This window comes from Mesoplodon densirostris, chromosome 1 (genome assembly GCF_025265405.1).
Source record: "Mesoplodon densirostris isolate mMesDen1 chromosome 1, mMesDen1 primary haplotype, whole genome shotgun sequence".
NCBI lineage: Eukaryota > Metazoa > Chordata > Mammalia > Artiodactyla > Ziphiidae > Mesoplodon > Mesoplodon densirostris.
The window spans coordinates 217,254,215-217,276,099 of record NC_082661.1 but is presented as its reverse complement, the minus strand read 5'-3'; the positions used below and the strand labels follow the sequence as shown (position 1 = coordinate 217,276,099).

Sequence of the window (21,885 nt, the reverse complement as noted above, 5' to 3'; positions counted from 1 at the left end):
TTTCAATTTTGTTTATCTTTTCAAAGAACCAGTTTTTAGATTCATTGATCTTTTCTATTGTTTTCTTCATTTCTATTTCCATTTATTTCTGCTCTGATTTTTATGCTTTCAGTCCTTCTACTATGGGTTTTGTTTGTTCTTCTTTCTCTAGTTGCTTTAGGTGTAAGGATAGGTTCTTTATTTGTGATTTTTCTTGTTTCCTGAAGTAAGATTGTATTGCTATAAACTTCTCTCTTAGAACTGCTTTTGCTGTGTCCCATAGGTTTTGGATCATTGTGCTTTCATTTTCATTTGTCTCTAAGTATTTTTTGATTTCCTCTTTGATTTCTTCAGTGATCCATTGGTTGTTCAGTAGCATATTTTGTAGTCTCCATGTGTTTGTTTTACAGTTTTTTTTTTTTCTTGTAGGTGATTTCTAATCTCATAGTGTTGTGCTTGGAAAAGATGCTTGGTATGATTTCAATTATCTTAATTTACCAAGGCTCACTTCATGGCCCAGCATGTGATCATCCTGGAGGATGTTCCATGTACTTGAGAAGAATGTGTATTCTGCTGCTTTTGGATGGGATGCTCTATAAATATCACTTAAGTCTATCTGGTCTAATGTGTCATCTAAGGCCTATGTTTTCTTATTGGTTTTCTGTCTGGATGATCTATCCATTTATCAAAATGGGGTGTTAAAGTCTCAGCTATTACTGTGTTACTTTCGATTTCTTCTTTTATGGCTGTTTGTATTTGCCTTATATATTGAGGTACTCCTATGTTGGGTGCATATATGTTTACAACTGTTACATCTTCTTGGATTGATCCCTTGATTATTATGTAGTGTCTTTCTTTATCTCTTGTAGCAGTCTTTATTTTGTAGTCTATTTTGTGAATGAGTATTTCTGCTCCAGCTTTCTTCTTATTTCCATTTGCATGGTATATCTTTTTCCATCCCTTCATTTTCAGTCTGTATGTGTCCCTAGGTCCGAAGTGGGTCTCTTGTAGACATCATGTATATGGATCTTATTTTTGTATCCATTCAGCCAATCTATGTCTTTTGGTTGGAGCATTTAATCCATTTATATTTGAGGTAGTTATTGATATGTATGTTCTTATTGCCATTTTGTTAATTGTTTTGGATTTGTTTTTGTAAGTTTTTTTTCTTTCCTTCCTCTTTTGTTCTCTTGTGATTTGATGACTTTAGTGTTGTGTTTGGATTACTTTTTCTTCTGTGTGTGTGTATCTATTGTAGATTTTTGGTTTGTGGTTACCATGAGGTTATGATATAGCAGTGTGTATATATATAAGATTGTTTTAAGTTGCTGTTCTTTTAATTTCAAATGCATTTCCAGTATCCTGCATTTGTGCCCTCTTCCTCACAATTGCTGGTTTTGATATCATATTTGTGTGTGGATGATTTCCTACCTTTACTGTTTGTCTTTACTGGTGAGCTTTTCCATTCGTAATTTTCTTGTTTCTAGATGGGGCCTTTTCTATTCCTCCTAGAGAAGTTCCTTTAGCATTTGTTGCAAAGCTGATCTGGTGGTGCTGAATTCTCTTAGCTTTTGCTTGTCTGTAAGGTTTTTGATTTCTCTGTCGAATCTGAATGAGAGCCTTGGTAGGTAGAGTATTCTTGGTTGTAGGTTCTTCCCTTTCATCACTGTAAATATATCATGCCACTCCTTTGTGGCCTGCAGATTTCTACTGAGAAGTCAGCTGATAACCTTATGGAAGTTCCCTTGTATGTTATTTGTTGCTTTTTCCTTGTTGTTTTTAATTTTTTTCTTTGCCTTTATTTTTTATCAATTTAATTACTGTGTGTCTCGGTGTGTTCCTCCTTGGGTTTATCCTACCTGCGACTCTGTGCTTCCTGGGCTTTGGTGATTGTTTCCTTTCCCATGTTAGGGAAGTTTTCAGGTTATTATCTCTTCACATATTTTCTTAGGTCCTTTCTCTCTCTCTTCTCCTTATGGGACCCCCATATTTGAATGTTGGTACATTTATTTTTGTCCCAGAGGTCTCTTAGATTGTCATCATTTCTTTTCATTCTTTTTTCTTTATTCTGTTCTGTGGCAGTGATTTCTGCTCTTCTGTCTTCCAGCTCACTTATCCTTCCTCAGTTATTTTGCTGTTGATTCCTTCCAATGTATTTTTCATTTCGGTTATTGTATAGTTCATCTATGTTTGTTCTTTAGTTCTTCTAGGTCTTTGTTAAACATTTCTTGTATCTTTCTGATCTGTGTCTCCATTCTTTTTCTGAGATCTTGGATCACCTTAACTATCGTTACTCTGAATTCTTTTTCAGTTAGATTGCCTATCTCCACTTCACTTAGTTGTTCTTCCAGGGTTTTATCTTGTTCCTTCTTCTGGCACATAATCCTCTGCTATCTCATTTTGTCTAACTTTCTGTGATTGTGGTTTCCGTTCCACAGGCTGCATGGTTGTAGTTGTTCTTGTTTCTTCTGTCTGCCCTCTGGTGAATGAGGCTGTCCAAGAGGCTTGTGCAGATTTCCTGGTGGGAAGGACTGTTTCCTCCCCAGTTGTGGGTGGAGCTGGGTCTTGTCCCTCTGGTGTGTTGGGCCATGTTGAGGGGTGAGGGGTGTGTTTAGGGGACATCTGTGTGCTCAGGAAGACTCTAAGCAGCCCACCTGCTGATAGGTGGGAATGTATTCCCAGCCTTTCAGCCATTTGGCCTGAGGCATCCTAGCACTGGAGCCCACATGCTGTTGAGTGGGGTCAGGTCCTGGCGAGAAAATGGCAGCCTCCAGGAGGGCTCACGCCAATGAGTACATCTCAGAACTACCACCGCCTGTGTCTTTGTCCCCTCAGTGAGCCATAGTCGCCCCCCGTGTCCACAGGAGACCCTCCAACACTAGTAGGTAGGTCTGGCGCAGTCTCATATGAGGTCACTGCTTTTTACCCTGAGTCCTGGTGCACACGAGACCTTATTTGCGGCCTCCAGTGGTGGAGTTTCCGTTTCCCCCAGTCCTGTGGAATTTCTGTGATGAAACCTTGGTAACCTCAAAGCCAGATTCTCTGGGGACTCCTCTTCCTGTTACCAGACCCCAAGGCTGGGGAACCTGATATGGAGCTCAGAACTTTCACTCCTGTGGGAGAATTTCTGTGGTATAATTATCTTCCAGTTTGTTGGTCACCCACTCAGTAGGTATTGGATTTGATTTTATCACGATTGTGCCCCTCCTACTGTCTTTTTCTTTGTCTTTGGATGTAGGGCATCTTTTTTTGGTAGGTTCCAGCATTTTTTTGTCAATGGTTTTTCAGCAGTTAGTTGTAATTTTGGTGTTTTTGTAAGAAGAGGGGAGCTCATGTCCTTCTACTCCGTTTTGTCTCTGTACCCTTGTTACTTTTTTTCTGGTTGTTTTTGTAGTTCTTCTCTGTTCTTCTCTTTTAGTTTCTTCTCTTGTGGTTTGATGATTTTCTTTATTGGTATGCTGGTGTTCCTTTCTCTCTGGCTTTTGTGTATTTGTTGTAGGTTTTGATTTGTGGTAACCATGTGGTCCATATATGTTGACCTATAACTATATCTACTTGTTTTAAAATAGTAGTCATTTAAGTTCAAAACCATTCCAAAATATCTACATTTTTTTATTCCTCTCTCTCACATGTCATGTTTTTGATGTCATATTTTACGTCTTTATGTTTGTCTGTTCAGTGTCGGTTGTAGTTATACTTGATTTAAAATTTTTTTTCTTTTAGTCTTCGTACTAGCTTATTTAAGTGGTTGATCCATAGCCTTTACTATATGTTTGCCTTTACTCGTGGGATTTTTCTTTTCCTTTAGATTCTTACTAATTGTTGTAGTCTTTTTACTGACCCTTTAACATTTCTTTTAGGGTAGGTTTAGCACTGATGAACTCCTTAGTTCTTGCTTTCTGAGAAGTTCTTTACCCCTCCTTCAATTCTGAATTATAATCTTGTTGGATAGTGTATCCTAAGTTGGAGGTTCTTCTCTTTCAGCGCTTTAAATATATCACGTCACACCCTTTTGGCCTGCAATGTTCCTGCAGGAAAATCAGCTAATAGCCTTGTGGAGGTTCCCTTGTATATGATTCTTTTTTTTTTGTCTTGCTGCCTTTCGAACTCTCTTTAACTCTTGCCATTTTAATTATGACGTGTCTTGGTGTGTGTCTGTTTGGGTTTGTCTGTATCTGAATATCTGTTTCCTTCAGGTTCAGGAAATGTTCAGCAATAATTTCCTCAAATGCATTTTCAGTCCTTTTCTCTCTCTCCTCACCTTCTGGGCCCCCTATAATTCTCGTATTGGTACACTTGTCTCAAAGGTCTGTTAAATTACTTTCATTAAAAAAATTTTTTTTCTGTTCTGATTGGGTGACTTCCATTCTGTCTTCTAGATCACTTACGCATTCTTCTGTATCGCTTAGTCTGCTGTTAATTCCTTGTAGTGTGTTTTTCATTTCAATTATTGTATTCTTACGTTCTGACTGGTTCTTTTTTATTTTCTAGTTCTTTGTTAAAATTCTCATTGTGTTCATCTGTTATTTTCCCTAATTCAGTTAGCATTCTCATTACCAATCTTTGAACTCTTTATCTGATAAATTATTTATTTGTTTCATTGCTTGCTTTTCCAGGGTTTTTCTCTTATTCTTTCATTTGACACAAATTTCTGTCTTCTCATGTTGCTTAACTTTCTCTGTCTCTATGGTATTAGGTGAAACAATTACCTATTCTGGTTTTGAAGTAGTGTTCTTGTATGGGAGCATCCCTATACAATATGTGTGTGCCCAGTGGCTTTGGTGGAAGAGCTGGATCTGACATGATTATGACTCACATCTTCCCTGAGGGTATGGCAGCTTTCACCTTTGTAGGAGGTGGGGCTGAGATGGAGGTGCTAGAGCCAGAGCCAAGTGTGAGCTGGGGTTTCTCCTCTGCTCAGTGGCCAACACCACCCTATTAGGGGCAGAAGCAGGTCCCAAGTTGCTGGAGCAGAAACCTTGAGGGTCAGTTCCCAGCTGGTTCCATTTCCTCTAAGTGTCTGCTCTCTCCCCTCCCAGCACCTGCACCCTCACCCCATTGGGGAGCAGTGCTGGAGCAAGAGAAGTAGGTGCTTGGTGTGGTTGGGGCACAGGCTGTGGTGGCTCCAGCCCCATGCAGGGTCCAGGACCACTCCCCATGCGCTGCCTCCGCAAACACCAGCAATGGCTGCCCTCGCCCCATTCGGATGTGTTCTGGGTCCCAGTCCGCTCTGTGTTTCATAGGTGTGTGCTCCCCTCGGCCACTGCGGCACTCCTCCTAGTGTGGAGCTGTGCTGTGGAGCAGGAGGGGCCAGAGCAGGTGCTTGGCTCAGGCTTCGGCATGTGCTGGGGCAGTCACAGGACACTGGCCAAGGCCCCGGCAGTTTCAACCTGCTTCTTCTGCCTTGTTTCTGGGGGTAAGGAAGCATGTGCACAGTCTTCACAAGCAGAGTTTAGGTTCCTTACAGCCCTCCTGCTTGTCCCACTTATTTTCAAACCAGCTAAGGGGACTTGTCTTCCCACTGTTGGACCCTAGGGCTGGGGCACCCAATATGTGGCTTGAACTGCCCACTCCCTAGGGCAGATCTTTCTCCTTGTAATCTCCTTTTTTCTCTATGTCCCCTTCCAGGGGCACAGATCCTGACCCGATTGTGCTTCTCTTCCCTTCTTACTCGATTCTGTGAGGATCTTTCTAATAGCCTTGGCGGCACAAGAGTCTTCCTGCCAGTCTCCAGTTTGTTTTCAGTGAGAATTGCTCCACATGTAGATATGTTTTTGATGTGTTCATGGGGGGAGGTGAACTCCACATGCTCCTACTCTACCATTTTGATCTCTCCCTTCCTTTGTGTTTTTAGATGAATGCCACTTCTCTCTTTTTTTGTAGAGTTGTTTGGATTTTGTCCCAGCTCCTTTAGAATATTCTTAATGTAATACTAATAATAATTTAAGAATATTGACTATATGCCAAACACTAAGTAATTTGTGTATTAACTCATTTGATCCTGAAAAACCTTATGGAATCAATTTTATAATTATCCTCATGTTATAAATAAGGACTCTGGGCACATAGAAGAAAAGAAATATGCCCAAGAGAGGCACAGAAATGGGTTTTGACCCCAGGCAGTCTGGCCTGAGAGCAGCCCTCTTATCTGGTACAGGAGGAACTGCTCCTTACAGTAAGATTCTCAGTGGCACACAATGGGATAATCAATACCAAACATCAACCAAATATGCAAACAGGATGTCCTAACATTTCCTCATAATTATTTTTATTACCTGTTAACAGAATCCTATGTCTTCATAAACACTTCAGTAAATTACTTCAGATATGCTCCAAATTATTGAAAAGACCGCAGTTACTGAGCCACAAGGACAGAAACAGTGCTTTGCCTCACTGCAACCCTAACAAGTTATGGTTTATGGGCAAAGCCTTTTATTGTTTTCTGAACTTCAACCTATTTTTCTCTCTTTCTGAATGTTTTATACATAGCTAAAAATAACTTCTAGCTCAGAAAGACTTCTCCCTTGTATAAATCAAATGGTTTGCTAAATGGGAGGGGTGAGAAGAAGCCAAGTCTCAGGGTAAAGTCAACAAGAAGCACTGAAATGAACAAAATATGAACAGAATTCAGAGGCCAGACCCAAGTACTGACTCCTGATTAACCAAGATTAGCATAAAAATAAGTAGCATTGCAAAAGTATAATTAAATACTTAAATACTCAATACAATTAATTTCTAGCGCTACAAAAGATACTGTATTGTTTCTTGGGATTTTACATACAGTTGATGTAAGGAGACTCACTGTAAAATTACTTCAAATGGAAGAGTGTCACTTTATTTGATGGTGTTGAGTGCTGGAGATACTGCATGAAAAGGATATATATATATATATATATATATATATATATATATATATTTTTTTTTTTTTTTTTTTTTTTTTTTTTTTTTTTTTTTGCGGTACGCGGGCCTCTCACTGTTGTGGCCTCTCCCGTCACGGAGCACAAGCTCCAGATGCGCAGGCTCAGCGGCCATGGCTCACGGGCCTAACCGCTCCGCCGCATGTGGGATCTTCCCGGACTGGGGCACGAACCCGTGTCCCCTGCATCGGCAGGCGGACTCTCAACCACTGTGTCACCAGGGAAGCCCAGGATATATATTTTTAATAAAAGAATATATCTGTAAGGCTTTTATATTGATTTATCTTGACGATTCAGACCACCCTTTACACAATAAACAGAATTATTCTCACACATTGTTTTCCCTCCCATACATCCTCTCCTGAGTTTTTAATTAACCAAAATGGGAATAAATGTTGTTTTATCCTTTTAATCAATATCTGTGTTCTGTTCTTAGTGCTGTGATCTAAGAGAAGCAGAACTAATGAAGGTCTTATTGTTGTTTTTTTTGTATTTCAAAACTTTAGGGGAAAAAAAATCACCCTTTTCATGGAAATAACTGGAGAATTTTGAGCAATTTAGCTGTTGTAGAGAATCATGCTGTACCATCTGGATTCCTTGTAAGATCAGCCAAATCAACTCATTATCCTTTCAGCCCTTAAATCTTGTCTGCCTCCTTTATCCCTGATCTACACACAGGTCCCCAGGCCAGAAACGAGATGGTTTCATCTTGCCCCCTCCTTTCCACATGCAGGCAACTCATCTACCATATCCCTCGCCCCTTCAGATTACATTCTGTATCCATTCTTTTCTCCCCAGTCCCCTTGGTCCTTCCTTCATTCAGTCTTCATCGTCTTTCACCAGGACTACGACAGTAGCCTTTTTAACTGGTTTCCAGCTTCCACTGTGCCTCCCTAGTAATCCACACTGCCCCCTAAAATAGTCATTCTTAAAGCAAAGCATCGTAATGCCTCTTCTCTTTAAACCCTTCAGTGGATCACAGCATGGGAGTCCCTCAGTGATTTCCTGAAAGCAGCTTCTCCATCCTTGTTCTGCTTGCCCTGGCTGTGCAGCTGAGACCACTGTCCAGTGCTCAGACTCCCCAAGAGGATTCAGGCCTGTGGGAAGCACCTGCTGCTTCCTCTTCCTGAAATATCCTCTTCATCCTTCACCCCACGCTTCCCTTTGCCTTCCCAACAAGCTTAACTCCATCCTTGAGAAACTGGTTCAGATGTCCTCTCCTCACGTAATTTGAACCCCGATTTGCTTCCATCCTTGCACATGTCTGTTGTTTCTCTGTCACATTGCTATTGCTAGTTTATAGGTTTGTCTTCTTACGTAGCGAATGCTACATAAGCATAAGGGAAGCACTTATCTGATTTTTCCCTTTATTCCCCAACACTTGACACATAGTACGTACTCAGTGTTTGCGGAATGGAATTGAAATAACAAGGTGCATCTTTGTTTATTGAAGTTGAAAGTTCTTGGGAAGCTGTGTTACAGTCTCAGGTTTCCTGGGATCACCTAGATTCTGTGCTTACTAGATGAAATTCCGCCATAATTACTCAAACACCTTAAAATTCTGCAGCAGACATACAGGTATAATGTGGGCTAGAGTTCGTTCCATTTTCAAAGATGCCTTAGTTAAAACATGTTGGCCACTGGACACTTCAGACTCATACTTCTAAATGGCAGTGAAACACTGGAGGTCTCCTAGCATCATTCCAGAGGCCCTCTTCTATGTCATGATTTCTCCAATGAGTCCACTTGGAGGCCAGGCCAGCTCTGTAGGATTTGACCTTAGGCAGTGGAGATTTGTGTTCTTAATCTCCTGCAGAACTTAGCTAGAAGGGATGTTTAAAATTGCTCTCACCATATATATTCATTATTAAATTTGACAGTTAAAGCACCAACTTTAGGGAGATCTAAAAATATGTATAACAGACTTGACCCTACTACATGTGTTGTTTTGTCCATACATTTAGCAAATACTAATTAAGCACCTACTATCTGCCAGTTCCAGGCCATGGGACTATAACAGTGATCAAAAAATAGACCCAAATCCGTGGAGCTTACATTCTGGTAGAGGAGACAACTAACAAGTAAAATACAGTCTATGTGAGATGAAGAAAGTAAAAGAGAGTGAGGAATTGCAAGCATACTCAGAGGGAGATGTTGCAGTTTTAAAGGTTGATTAGGAAGTGACTCACTGAGACGGTGACATCTGAGTAAAGACCTGAAGGAGAGAAGAGAGCAGACTTATTGGGGGAAAGATTATTCCAGGCAGGTGCACCAGTAGACTCAGCATCCCCAAGGCAGGAGCGCCCCTGATGTGTGTAAGAACCAGCAAAGGAGTCAGCATCTAAAAAGATGAGAGAAAGGGAGAGAGTAAACTAGGTGATCTCAGAGAGGTCAGGGTTCCTGGTGGTGCAGGACCTTCTGGGTCCTTGTGAGGATTTTGGGGTTGACACTGAACAACATAGGGGGCCACTGGAGGCTTGGAGATGAGCTATAGCATGATCGGACTTAGGCTTTAAGGATCGCTCTGTTGTGTTGAGAATAGATGTTAGAACCAAGGGGAAAAGTAAAGATATAGACAGAAAGTTGTTGCAATAATCCAGGAGAGAAATGATGGTGACCTGCTCGGGGAAGGGAGTGGTGCTGAGGGGACAAGAAGTGGTTAGATTCTGATATGCTGCTCTGACATCAAATCAGCAGAGGGGAGAGGAAGAGAGTGGTCAAGGCCAAGCCTGAGGTTTCTGTCTAAGTTACCAGAAGGATGGAGTTGGCCTTAACTGAGACGGGTAAGGTTGTGGGAGGAGCAGCTTTGGAGGGCAGTTCGGGAGATCATTATTAGACAACCCAGTGGAGTTGCAAGAAGGCAGTTGGATATATGAGTCTGAAGTTCAAGGATAGGGTCTAGACTGGAGATAAATTTAGGAGTCATCCGCATGAGACTGGATGAGCTCACCAAGAAAGTGAATATGGATGGAAAATAGAAAAAAGAAGAGGTCCAAGGACAGAGCTACCCAGGGAGAACAGACCTAAACCCAAGGAAGCTGTGGGGGAATGGGGGGAGATGGGACAAAAACTAAGAAAGTGCCCCGTCTGGAGAAAGCAGGCGAGGAGGAGGGAGAAACCGATGGGGTCAAATGCTGCTGCTGAGTCAAGTAAGTCAAGTACTAAAACCTCACCAGTCCATCTAACAAAGTGAAAGTAATTGGTACCTTGGAAAGAGAGCAGTTCTAACAGTGGATGGAGGTCAATGTGAATTAGAGTGGATTCAGTAGAGATGAAGAGGACAGGAACTGGAGAGAAAGTACAAACAGGTATTCCAAGGCGTCTTTTAAGGTGAGCAAAGGAACGTGGGGGTGACTAAAGGCAGAAATGAGTGGGGAGGGATTTTCTTTTAAGTTGTGAAGAGTAACCACGTGTCTGTATGCTGGTGGAAATGATTCTGTGTAGTGGGAAATTCATGATGTAAGAGAGGAGAATTCCTGGGGCTTGCCCTTGACTAAGAGAACAGGAATGGGATGCAGACTCCAAGTGAGAGGTGACACCTAGGAGCAGAGAGCTGCCTAGTAACAAGAGGGAGGGTGCAGAACCGGGGTGGTAGGTGGGTAGTGGGAGCTTCGAGAGATGTCTGGTGATGGTCAGTTTTCTCCGTGACATGGAAATCTTGGTCATTGGCCGAAAGTGAGGATAGCGGGGGAGGTAGTGTTTAAGCAGAGAGGAGAAGGTGTGAAATAGCTGTCTAGGAGTGTGGGACAGTGAACAGATGATGAAAATATCGTACCATCTTTTGGCAGAATTTAGGGCCCCCTTGAGTTCTGTCATCATGAACGTAAGATTACACCACTCAACATGGCTTTGCACCGCCACGTTTCACTGCAAGGATGCGAAGGTAGAGCAGACAGTGTGGATCAAGGAGGACACTTACTGCATCCCCAGGCCTCGTGGGACGTTGGGTTTGGGAAATCAGAAATCCCCACTTGAGAGGACTCTAGAAGAAACAGCAGCATCATGAAGAGCTAGGATTTAGTTAGAGAAAAGCGAAGAAAACAATCTGAACAGAGGTTGAAGTTTTGGAAGATGTTGGTGCCGTGTTCCAAGGTAGTGAGGAAGGGTTTCAAAAGTTTTGGAGGGGGCTTCCCTGGTGGCGCAGTGGTTGAGAGTCCGCCTGCCGATGCAGGGGACACGGATTCGTGCCCCGGTCCGGGAAGATCCCACATGCCGCGAAGCGGCTGGGCCCGTGAGCCGTGGCCGCTGAACCTGCACGTCCGGAGCCTGTGCTCCGCAACGGGAGAGGCCACAACAGTGAGAGGCCCGCGTACCGCAAAAAAAAGAAAAGTTTTGGAGGGTGGGTGATGGAGACATGCTGAGCAAGATGGTGATTCTAGTGCAGGAGGTGAGTGATGACCTGTGGTCCAGACCTGAGCTTCTCCTGGAGATCAGGTCTCAAAACAGGACTTGGTGACAAGACTGGGAGTTCTGGGGCATAGGGAACTGGGAAGGGGGGGCATCTTGCTAAAAGCCCAAGTCCTTGGGTCCTTTCTTCATTCCTACAGCTCTTTTCTCTCTGTAGATGTCATTGTTTCTTCAAACAAAGGCATACAGGCAAGCCCTGTGTAGAGAATAACTCGAAGCAGAGTTTCCCTGGGTGAAAGCCAGAATTAGGGGAGGAGGGCCATGTCCCTCACAGGGTCCAGGGTTACCGCCTCAGCGAGAGACGAGAGACACCTGAGGAAAATAACAGAGTCGCGTATGAGAAAGTCGAGATCATATACCCAGTAATCAGGCAAGTCTTTTTAAATGTTTTGCCAGCAGTGCAGAATCCTTTTTTTCTTCCACGTAATAAACTTTTCAAATAAACAGGTGGTTTTCAGTATCCCTTGGGATCTTTGTATCATTTACGATCAGTATAGCATTACTGTTGTTAACTGTTATGTATATAGAAGAAACCATAGTTTCGAACAGTCCTGACTTAGATCAGGTTCTCCAGAAGTAAACCACGAGGCAGAGGTTTGAATGCAAATGGTTGGTTATAGAAGTGCTCCCAGAAGAGTCCTGTAAGTGGGTGGAGCAAGCAGGAGAGAAAAGAGAAAAAAAGGAGCCCAGAAAGTATACATTTAGGAGATGTCTCAAGGAGGTAGCTTCAGCCGCACCCTGCAGGGCAGCTCTGGAGAGTAACAACTCAGGTTCCAACCTGACTGGACACAGGGCTTGTTTCCACACCTGTGAGGTCACAGCAAAGGAGAAAGTTGGTGGGGGAGCTGTGAACCCCTAGGTACTTGGAAGCAGAACATCTAGGAGCCTGAGGGCCATCCTTCAAAGCAAAGTAGAAGGTATGGGTCCTTGAAAGAAAATTGCACGTGCCTACACACACACACACACACACACACACACACACACACACACACACACACACACACACGCGATCTAAGAACAAATCAGGGGAGCCCAACAGGACCTTCTGTAAGTGGAAAGCTTTCTTTCGAACGGCAAAGATAATCTGTGTAAAGATTAGCTTCAGAAGATATTAACGTCAGCTTTCAATGATCATCAAGCAGTTTTCTAATAGTCTGAATCTTGCTCCCTTTCCTCTTGCACTTGTAGCAAGATCATATTACCACACATGTAGGGCCGAAGTTTGAGAAAATCCAGGTCAAGTGAGTGTGCATCTCTCATCAAATGTATCCAAGCACAGGATTGAATGTGCTGTCTTTATTGAAAACAAAATGCATGTTTTAAAGCTCCACTATTTTAGATGGATTTCACGCTTTCTCACTTCCATTAGTGTAAATATCAACACTGTTAAGCTATTTCAGAATTTACGTCATTACAGATTGTTACTCTTGTCTATATCCTCATATGTTTATTTCAAGATGATTGTATTTTATTTTTCCCTTTAAATTTTGTCCTCTCTTCTAAGGATTAGGGAAGCATTGTTTTAGAGTCCCTGTGTTAGATGTAATTTAGAGCTGTGTAACATCCAGCCCACTGACAGATTTAGAGATTAATTTCCAGACCTCTTGTGGTGCAAGGGAAGCTCCTTAAGATTTTGAAAATGGCAATACTATTGACACCCTACCACTAAAGGTTTCTTGTATGGGTATCCACACTAATGTAAAAGGAAAGTTTAAGTGTGGTAAATATCAATGTTGTTTTGCTTTATGGAAAAACCTGTGCGTAGGGGAAAAAAGCAATTTATGGAACAAGAAATAGTTTATCCTTCATCAGGACATCTTATACAGATATATTTCCCTCCTTTCATTCTGTAAGGATAACATTGCTGTTGCTAAACTGATATTTGCACAGGAAAAATAGTTCAATAGTTTTGAACAGTCATGTCTTAGGTCAGGTTCTCCAGAAGCAAACCATGAGCCAAAGATTTGATGCTAGAGATAGACAAAAAGAGAGATTTGACTATGATTTATATGCTAAAAGGTTATATTGAGAGTTAGTAGAAAACCTTTTTTTTTTCCTCCCAAGATTTTGGCTTAGATACATCTCTAAATATGTGTTTGCTATATTTTAAAGTAAGTGCACTTTTAGGGGAATTTAATCCATATGTTACACATAAATCATCCAAATGTTGTTTTATTAGAGCTACACGATGTCTAAGATGCCTTTTGAGCTTTTTTAATAGTCCTTATATTCTCTGCTGAAAAGCAGCAGGTAGGTTGCCAAGAGTAAACAAATAAAATAGCAAAAGGTTTGAGTTCAGTTTGAAATGCTTAGCCTATTATTTTTGATTGGGTTCTGAACTTGGCAATGCACATCCCCAATTCCTGCCTGGAGGGCAAAGTGAAAACAATTTGAACACTGTATTTCCCAGTTGGGTCATTGACATTTGAGAATAATGTAGTACAGACAGAATCAGCATGTTTGGCAGGTGAGTGATACTTAATGTGACCTCAGAAAGTTACTTTCTCCAGTTTGCAGAAGTTCATGGTGTGGAAAATGTTATTCACACTGCAAAACAAAAGTTAGGACAGACAGCCATCAAGGGATCCATACTGGGAATTTATCTGTTTCTCTCGTGCATCTTTAGGTGGAATGGTTGAAAAATGAAGACATCATTGATCCCGTTGAAGATCGGAATTTCTATATTACCATTGATCACAACCTCATCATCAAGCAGGCCCGCCTCTCAGATACCGCAAACTATACTTGTGTTGCCAAAAACATTGTCGCCAAGAGGAAAAGCACAACTGCAACTGTCATAGTCTATGGTGAGTGAGCTTTTGGGGTCTCAAATCTAGTTGAGGTCAAACTGCAGTTTCTCATTTTAATCTTAAAATACCAAGTGAAGAGGCCCCTTTTCTATCCCCACTGCGGCTCTCTTCCAGCTTCTCACGTGGACAGTGAGGTTTAGATACTTATAGAAAAACTAGACTTAGAAATCCCTGGTCCTCTGTCAGTCAGTTTATAGGAAAATGAAGGAAACCTACCTAAGTACCAGGACGGTTCCCTGCTTCCCTAGGCTCTCCCGCTCTCCATAGCCTGGACTACAAAGATCTAGAGGGAGTTCCAAGATGAAGATGCTGCAAGCAGCCTGCTGCTCTTTCTGTGGGCCTCAGGAGAGTGATTGCAAAACCTCAGGTAAACTGGAGCCGACCTGTTCTCCGAACACATCAGAGCAACTTTAACTCCCTAGAACTTGCTTTACACTCCACCAGGGGCATCCAGAGTGAAGACAAGGGCTCAATCCTAACCCTGTAGCCAGTTTCAACATGATGACTTCTTCAGAAAGCTTCTCTTCCACTCTCTGGCCCTATTCTAATCCATCTCATCTCTAAGCCTATCATTTCTCCAGAAGTACTAAATGATTCTGACCCCAGTTTTGCTGCAGCACGTGATGCTTTTATCTGCCTGTCTGCTTTAGCACTCAGTGGTTTTCTCATCATTTCACTAGTAGTTCCATCTCCCCAGCTAAGCTTTTAAGCTCCTTGGTAGACTAAGAGAACAGCCCTATACATTTATGTATTTCTCACAGTGTTAGATACATAGTAGGTCTTCATATTCCTGATGAGTTACTGTCTCAGAGGAAACTGAATGACCCTGAGAAATATTTTGAGGTTCTGCCACCTCCAGAATGACATGGCTACCACTTAGAATGTAAGGAAGCTCTTCATGGCCGCTTCAGTGTTAAATGACACTCCAGGAGATTTGTCTAAATGACTACGAAGGAAGGACAGCCACGAGTATGTGGCTCGTGGCCCTTGCTTACTGCAAGTAGTACCATTTGGCTGGATGTGTCCTCATGCTATAGGGTGTTATGAGAACAGAAACCACTGTGATGTGTTCGAAAGGCTGAATGTAGTGATGCTTTAAAACTGTCATTTTCATTACAGGACAGATGCTTAATATTTTTTTTAAATCCTCTGAATACTCTGAAGTGAAATTTCCTTAAGTCACAGTGAAACGTTTCCCACTTTGTCTTTTTCTAAACTCTCTGAACGACTTAATTAACAGCATTGGAAATGGAAGAGAGAAGTGGGGCACGTCACAGCTTGTACCAGTCATAACTAACTAATGAAGGCAGACTCTAAATAGATGTATTACATGGATGTTTCATGTACATGCAGATCTCTTCCTGTGTATGGCATGCTTTCAGTATCCATAAGCACAAGCTGAACATTGTCTTTAGGAAGAATCAAACACAAGTAACTAAAGCATTTTGAGTTTAGAAAACATCATGGGACTAGGGGTCAGGAGTCTTATGTTCTAGGCCTAGGTCTATCACCAGCTGACCTTCAGTTGGTCACTTAAACAGAATGCTCGGAGCCCGTATCTCCTTCTCTGTAAAATGAGGGAATAAGCCTAGGATCTTCAAGACCTGTCTTTTCTCTAAAAGTTTATGATATTGCCTTGCCAGTGTGTTGGTAAGCAATTTATACTGACAATTCCATGACATTTGGAGTTTTGTGAAGCTGAGTGGCTTAAATTGCTTTTTGGAATGCTAAATGCAACTCTACCTGTCAAACATCGGCTTGTCCTTCTTTTCATGGCCTCGTAAAATAAGTTGTCCAAGGCTCATAGGTTGGACTCACTAATAGTCCACAGAAAAACATATATATGTAACCAGTATTTCATTTTAGAGTCTGTTGTATATATTTAATTTTGTTAGCATCATTTTTAGATTGCAAATATATATTCATTATAGAAAATTTGGGAAACACAGAAAAACGTTCAAAGAAAAAAATACCTATAATCCTGTCATTTTGTCATCCAGATGTAGCTTTAAAAAAGATTGACATGTATACTACTGGAATTTTCTTAGCATAAATAGGATTTTAAAATAAGGATTCTAAATATTTTTTTTTTACTTAAAACATAATGTTGCGGGCCTCCCTGGTGGCGCAGTGGTTGGGAGTCCGCCTGCCGATGCAGGGGACGCGGGTTCGTGCCCCGATCCCGGAGGATCCCACGTGCCGCGGAGCGGCTGGGCCCGCGAGCCATGGCCGCGGGGCCTGTGTGTCCGGAGCCTGTGCTCCGCAACGGGAGAGGCCACAGCAGTGAGAGGCCTGCGTACAGCAAAAAAAAAAAAAAAAAAAAAAAAAAAAACATAATGTTGCAATATCCATGTATTATTAAACAGACTTCTACAGCATCATTTTTTTAAAAATTATTTTTTAATTGAAGTATAATTAAATTACAATGTTGTGTTAATTACTGCTGTACAGCAAAGTGACTCAGTTATACACACATATATATATATATACACACACATTCTTTTTCATATTCTTTTCCATATGGTTTATCACAGGATATTGAATATAGTTCCCTGTTCTATACAGTAGAACCATGTTGTTTATCCATTCTCTATATAATAGTTTGCATCTGTTAATCCCAAACTCCCAATCCCTCCCTCCCCCACGCCCCTCCCCCTTGGCGACCATAAGTCTCTTCTCTATATCCCTCATTCTGTTTCTGTTTCATAGATAGGTTCATTTGTGTCATATTTTAGATTCCACCTATAAGTAATATTTATCTTTCTCTTTCTGACGCATTTCACTTAGTATGATGATCTCTAGGTACATCCATGTTGCTGCACATGACATTATTTTGTCCTTTTTTATGGCTAAGTAGTATTCCATTGTGTATATATACCACATCTTTTTTTAAATAAAGCTGTGATGGCTAGCCCTTTTTTCCCCTTTATTTATTTTTTTTTTGGTTGCATCGGGTCTCAGCTGCAGCACACGGGATCTTTGTTGAGGCACGCAGGATCTTTTGTTGCGGCACGCAGGCTCTTCATTGTGGCGCGCAGGCTTCTCTCTAGTTGTGGCATGTGGGTTTTTCTCTCTCTAGTTGTGTGTGGGCTCCAGAGCATGTGCACTCTGTAGTTTGCAACACGTGGAGTCTCTTGTTGAGGTGCACGAGCTCAGTAGTTGTAGCACACAGGCTTATCTGTCCCATGGCGTGTGAGGTCTTAGTTCCCCCACAAGGGATCGAACCCACGTCCCCTGCCTTGGAAGGCGGATTCTGTACCACTGGACAACCAGGGAAGTCCCTGTACGTCTTCTTTATCCATTCACCTGTCGATTGACATTTAGGTTGTTTCCATGTCTTGGCTATTGTGAATAGTGCTGCTGTGAACATAGGGTGCATGTATACTGAGTCATTTTCAATAGCTGCCTAGGAGTCAATCTCACGAACATACATGTTTACCATGTTCCTATTTTTGAACATCACAATTGATTTCACTTTATCTTTATATAAAAAAATAACTCTCCAGTGAAAAATAGTCTATGTCTGTATGTATAACACATTCATGATTATTGCCTATTGCATAAGTTTCTAGAGAAGGAGATGATAGGCCTATGATGTTCACATGTAAGGTTTGTGTTATCTGAGTAACACTCTTCTTTACCATCAGGAAGCAGATACATATACTAGTTGTGCCATGTTTTAACCACCAGCAAATAATTTTTGTTAGAAATTGCTTAATTAAAATGATTTCACAGACTCGTATATTGAAATACAAAAGTATGTCAGAGTATTTTCTAGAGCAAGATCTACAGAGGTAGTGAACATAGTGTTAGGGAGTAGGTTGTTTTTTTTTAAAATATATTTATTTACTTATTTATTTATTGGCTGTGTTGGGTCTTCGTTGCTATGCGCGGGCTTCCTCTAGCTCTGGCGAGCAGGGGCTACTCTTCATTGTGGTGCACGGGCTACTCTTCATTGCGGTGCACGGGCTTCTCATCGCTGTGGCTTCTCTTGTTGCAGAGCACCGGCCCTAGGCACGCAAGCTTCAGTAGTTGTGGCTTGCGGACTCCAGAGCGCAGGCTCAGTAGTTGCGGCACACAGGCTTAGTTGCTCCATGGCATGTGGGATCTTCCTGGACCAGGGCTCGAACCTGTGTCCCCTGCATTGGCAGGCGGATTCTTAACCACTGCGCCACCAGGGGAGTCCCAGGGAGTAGATTTTATCATCGCACCTATACTGACAGCTCCACCAAACACCGTAAATACCCTTTATACACAAAATAGGTGTCCGTTTCAGTTACATCAACTAATCACTAATTCATTCAAATAGATACTCAATTAGTTAAAAATCCAGCTATCAAGAGTTCTTTAAAAACTAGATTCACTTATTAATGAAACTAACTAAAAGTCCTTAAAAGGTTATAAAGTTTACATATGCTAAAGAAAAATAATCAGTCATCTGTTATTAAGAAAAGGCTAAATGATTTTATCAGTTCCCATGCTTCATAGTCACTCACAGCCTTGGTATAAGGATGTAAACATATGTTATTTGAGATAAGTTGCCAAAAGTAATTTTTGGAGCTTTACTAGGTAAGAGGATTTTTTTTTAAAACAACACTGACTAAGGAGAGGAGAACACAGTCCTATTTTCTGAATAGGTAAATAGATGTTGATAATTCATTTTATTTATCTCTGTGCTTAGATTCTTCAGCTCTGCAATGCAATTTTATTTTTTTAACATCTTTATTGGAGTATAATTGCTTTACAATGGTGTGTTAGTTTCTGCTTTATAACAAAGTGAACCAGCTATACATATACATATATCCCCATATCTCCTCCGTCTTGCGTCTCCCTCCCACCCTCCCTATCCCACCCCTCTAGGGGGGACACAAAGCACCGCGCTGATCTCCCTGTCCTATGTGGCTGCTTCCCACTAGCTATCTGTTTTACATTTGGTAGTGTATATATGTCCATGCCACTCTCTCACTTTGTCCCAGCTTACCCTTCCCGCTCCCCATGTCCTCAAGTCCATTCTCCACGTCTGAGTCTTTATTCCTGTCCTGCCCCGAGGTTCTTCAGAACCTTTTCTATTTTTTTTTTTTTTTTTAGATTCCATATATATGTGTTAGCATATGGTATTTGTTTTTCTCTTACTTCACTCTGTATTACAGACTCTAGGTCCATCCACCTCACTACAAATAACTGAATTTCATTTCTTTTTATGCCTGAGTAATATTCCATTGTATATACGTGTGAAATGATATCCAGGGTCTCTTATAGCTTTGAAGTTTTCGATTTTTTTATGGTCACTTGGGATACAACTATTATGTACTGTGTGTGGTTTGTGTGTCTCTGTGTGTATGCACATATGTTTAATTCACATTTTATTTTTTATCTCTTTCCAGTAAACGGTGGCTGGTCTACCTGGACAGAGTGGTCTGTGTGTAATAGCCGCTGTGGACGAGGGTATCAGAAGCGCACAAGGACCTGCACCAACCCAGCCCCACTCAATGGTGGTGCCTTCTGTGAAGGGCAGAGTGTGCAGAAAATAGCCTGCACCACGTTATGCCCAGGTAAACAAACCAGCGCTCCCATCCCAAATGTCTCCTCCCGTTCTAGAAATAAGTTTTAGGGTATATATACAAATCTTTATTCTTTTTTTTTTTTTTTTGGCTGTGTTGGGTCCTCGTTGCTGCTCACGGGCTTTTTCTAGTTGCAACGAGTGGGGGCTACTCTTCATTGTGGTGCACAGGCTTCTCATTGCAGTGGCTTCTCTTGTTGCAGAGCACAGGCTCTAGGCATGCGGGCTTCAGTAGTTGCAGCACACGGGCTCAGTAGTTGTGGCTCACGGGCTCTAGAGCCCAGGCTCAGTAGTTGTGGTGCACGGGCTTAGTTGTTCCGCGGCATGTGGGATCTTCCCGGACCAGGGATCGAACCCATGTCCCCTGCACTGGCAAGCGGATTCTTAATCACTCTGCCACCAGGGAAGTCCCACAGAGCCTTATTCTTCACAGGAGTGTGTGGTAAACATTGTTTAAATCCATCATCCCATTCATTGCTTACATTGCTGGGATCTCAAGTCTTTTCCCCCAAAAGAGTACTTAACTTTATTACCCTAACATACAAAATAGTATAAAACAAGAGATTAAACACACATGAACATAATCCCTCTCTGTTACTCAACAAAATGGTTGGAACCAAGATTGCAGGACCTGTAATTCAAGGCATTTGAGCAGCATTGAAAGCCACACATTTAGGATAACAACCCTTGATCTCCAGAAAGCCATGGAACTTAATTGGAACTGAAATTTAGAAAATGTTTTAGGTGAAGTACTTGGTATTTGGTGTCAGTTTCTGGGCAAAGGCAAATAAAACATCTGGAATGAATTAAAAGGAAGTCTAAGCTTTGTGACACATGAGCTAATGGATTTTGAAAACACAGTGCAGTCATCTATTATCTGTACATGTTGGTCACCTATTTTTGAGTTATTTGCAGTGGTACCTATAGCAAGATCGCATCCCTTTGCCTCTGAACATCTTTCTGTGCTATCTCATGTTGTCCCAAGCTCTTACCCTTTGGTAAATTGAAGTTAATATTTGCCAAAACCAAAACCCACTAAAATGTCCAATTATACAATATATTAGGGGCTTCCCTGGTGGTGCAGTGGTTGAGAGTCCGCCTGCCGATGCAGGGGACACAGGTTCGTGCCCCGGTCTGGGAAGATCCCACATATCACGGAGTGGCTGGGCCTGTGAGCCATGGCCGCTGAGCTTGCGCATCTGGAGCCTGTGCTCCGCAACGGGAGAGGCCACAACAGTGAGACGCCCGCATACCGCAAAAAAAAAAAAAAAAAAAAAAAAAAAAATATATATATATATATGTATATATATTAAAAAAAATTAAGCTAACGTTATTTTGAAATAACCCATAAATTTATTGTATTCCATTGGGGTCGCTATTATACTGTCACTTTCATTATTTAGATACAAAGACTACTTACTTCCCTTTATTGTGCCTAACTTTTGTCAGGTTCATCCTTTTAGTAGAACTTCCTCAGAGATGGATTGGAGAAGTGAACTGGAGAGAAAACCATAATATAAATTTTATATTCCTGTTTTCATTTCCGAATATCAAAACAGTATCCCACACTGAACCCTTTGAGAGCTTTTATGCACGCAACAAACTTTGACACTTAGCTAGGCTAAGAATTTCAGTATTTTCTCTTGTATGCTCCTATATTTTGTCTGCATACTGACTCCCACAATTAGAAATGCACTGAGCATTTAGTTGAAATAGAAATGTGTGTTTGTGTGTGTACTTTGGGATGGTCTAGATCAAAGCAAATGTCTTTTCTTCAGGTAGCTGGGAGTTGCTTATATAGCTAACTGTACAATTGAAATATTAATGCTTCCATCATTTTTTCATGTGGGCATATTTATATCTCTATACATATTATACATAATACATATAGTTACACAATAATTTGAATATGAAATCACACAGATTTCCCAAACTATGTAGATTATTTAAATTGATCTAATTTCTGTCAATATGTAGGTATAACACATGTACATTGCATGTTCAATAAATGATGTTTGCGATTGTCTTACATTGAATCCTAGATGATTATTTATGTATTTCAGGGAAATTTTTAAAAATTTAACTCTTATTTTAATATTTTCCTCTTATTTATGTAAGAACCTTTAAAGAATGTACTAGGGTATTTAAGTTGTGTGTTTTTAAAGTAGAGATATCTTAGCTCATTATCACTGAAGTTTACTAACAAGTCAAG

General features: G+C 41.3%; 1 protein-coding gene across 3 annotated transcripts in view; it reads left to right on the top strand.

Moving 5' to 3' along the window:
• Positions 1–21,885, top strand: part of UNC5C (unc-5 netrin receptor C) — a 406,146-nt gene that overhangs the window by 319,665 nt on the left and 64,596 nt on the right. For all 3 annotated transcript variants that reach the window (XM_060115244.1, XM_060115238.1, XM_060115249.1), the window contains exons 5-6: positions 13,930–14,110; positions 19,498–19,665. In XM_060115244.1, coding sequence (XP_059971227.1) covers positions 13,930–14,110; positions 19,498–19,665 — 349 coding nt within the window. The remainder of the gene's footprint in view (positions 1–13,929; positions 14,111–19,497; positions 19,666–21,885) is intronic.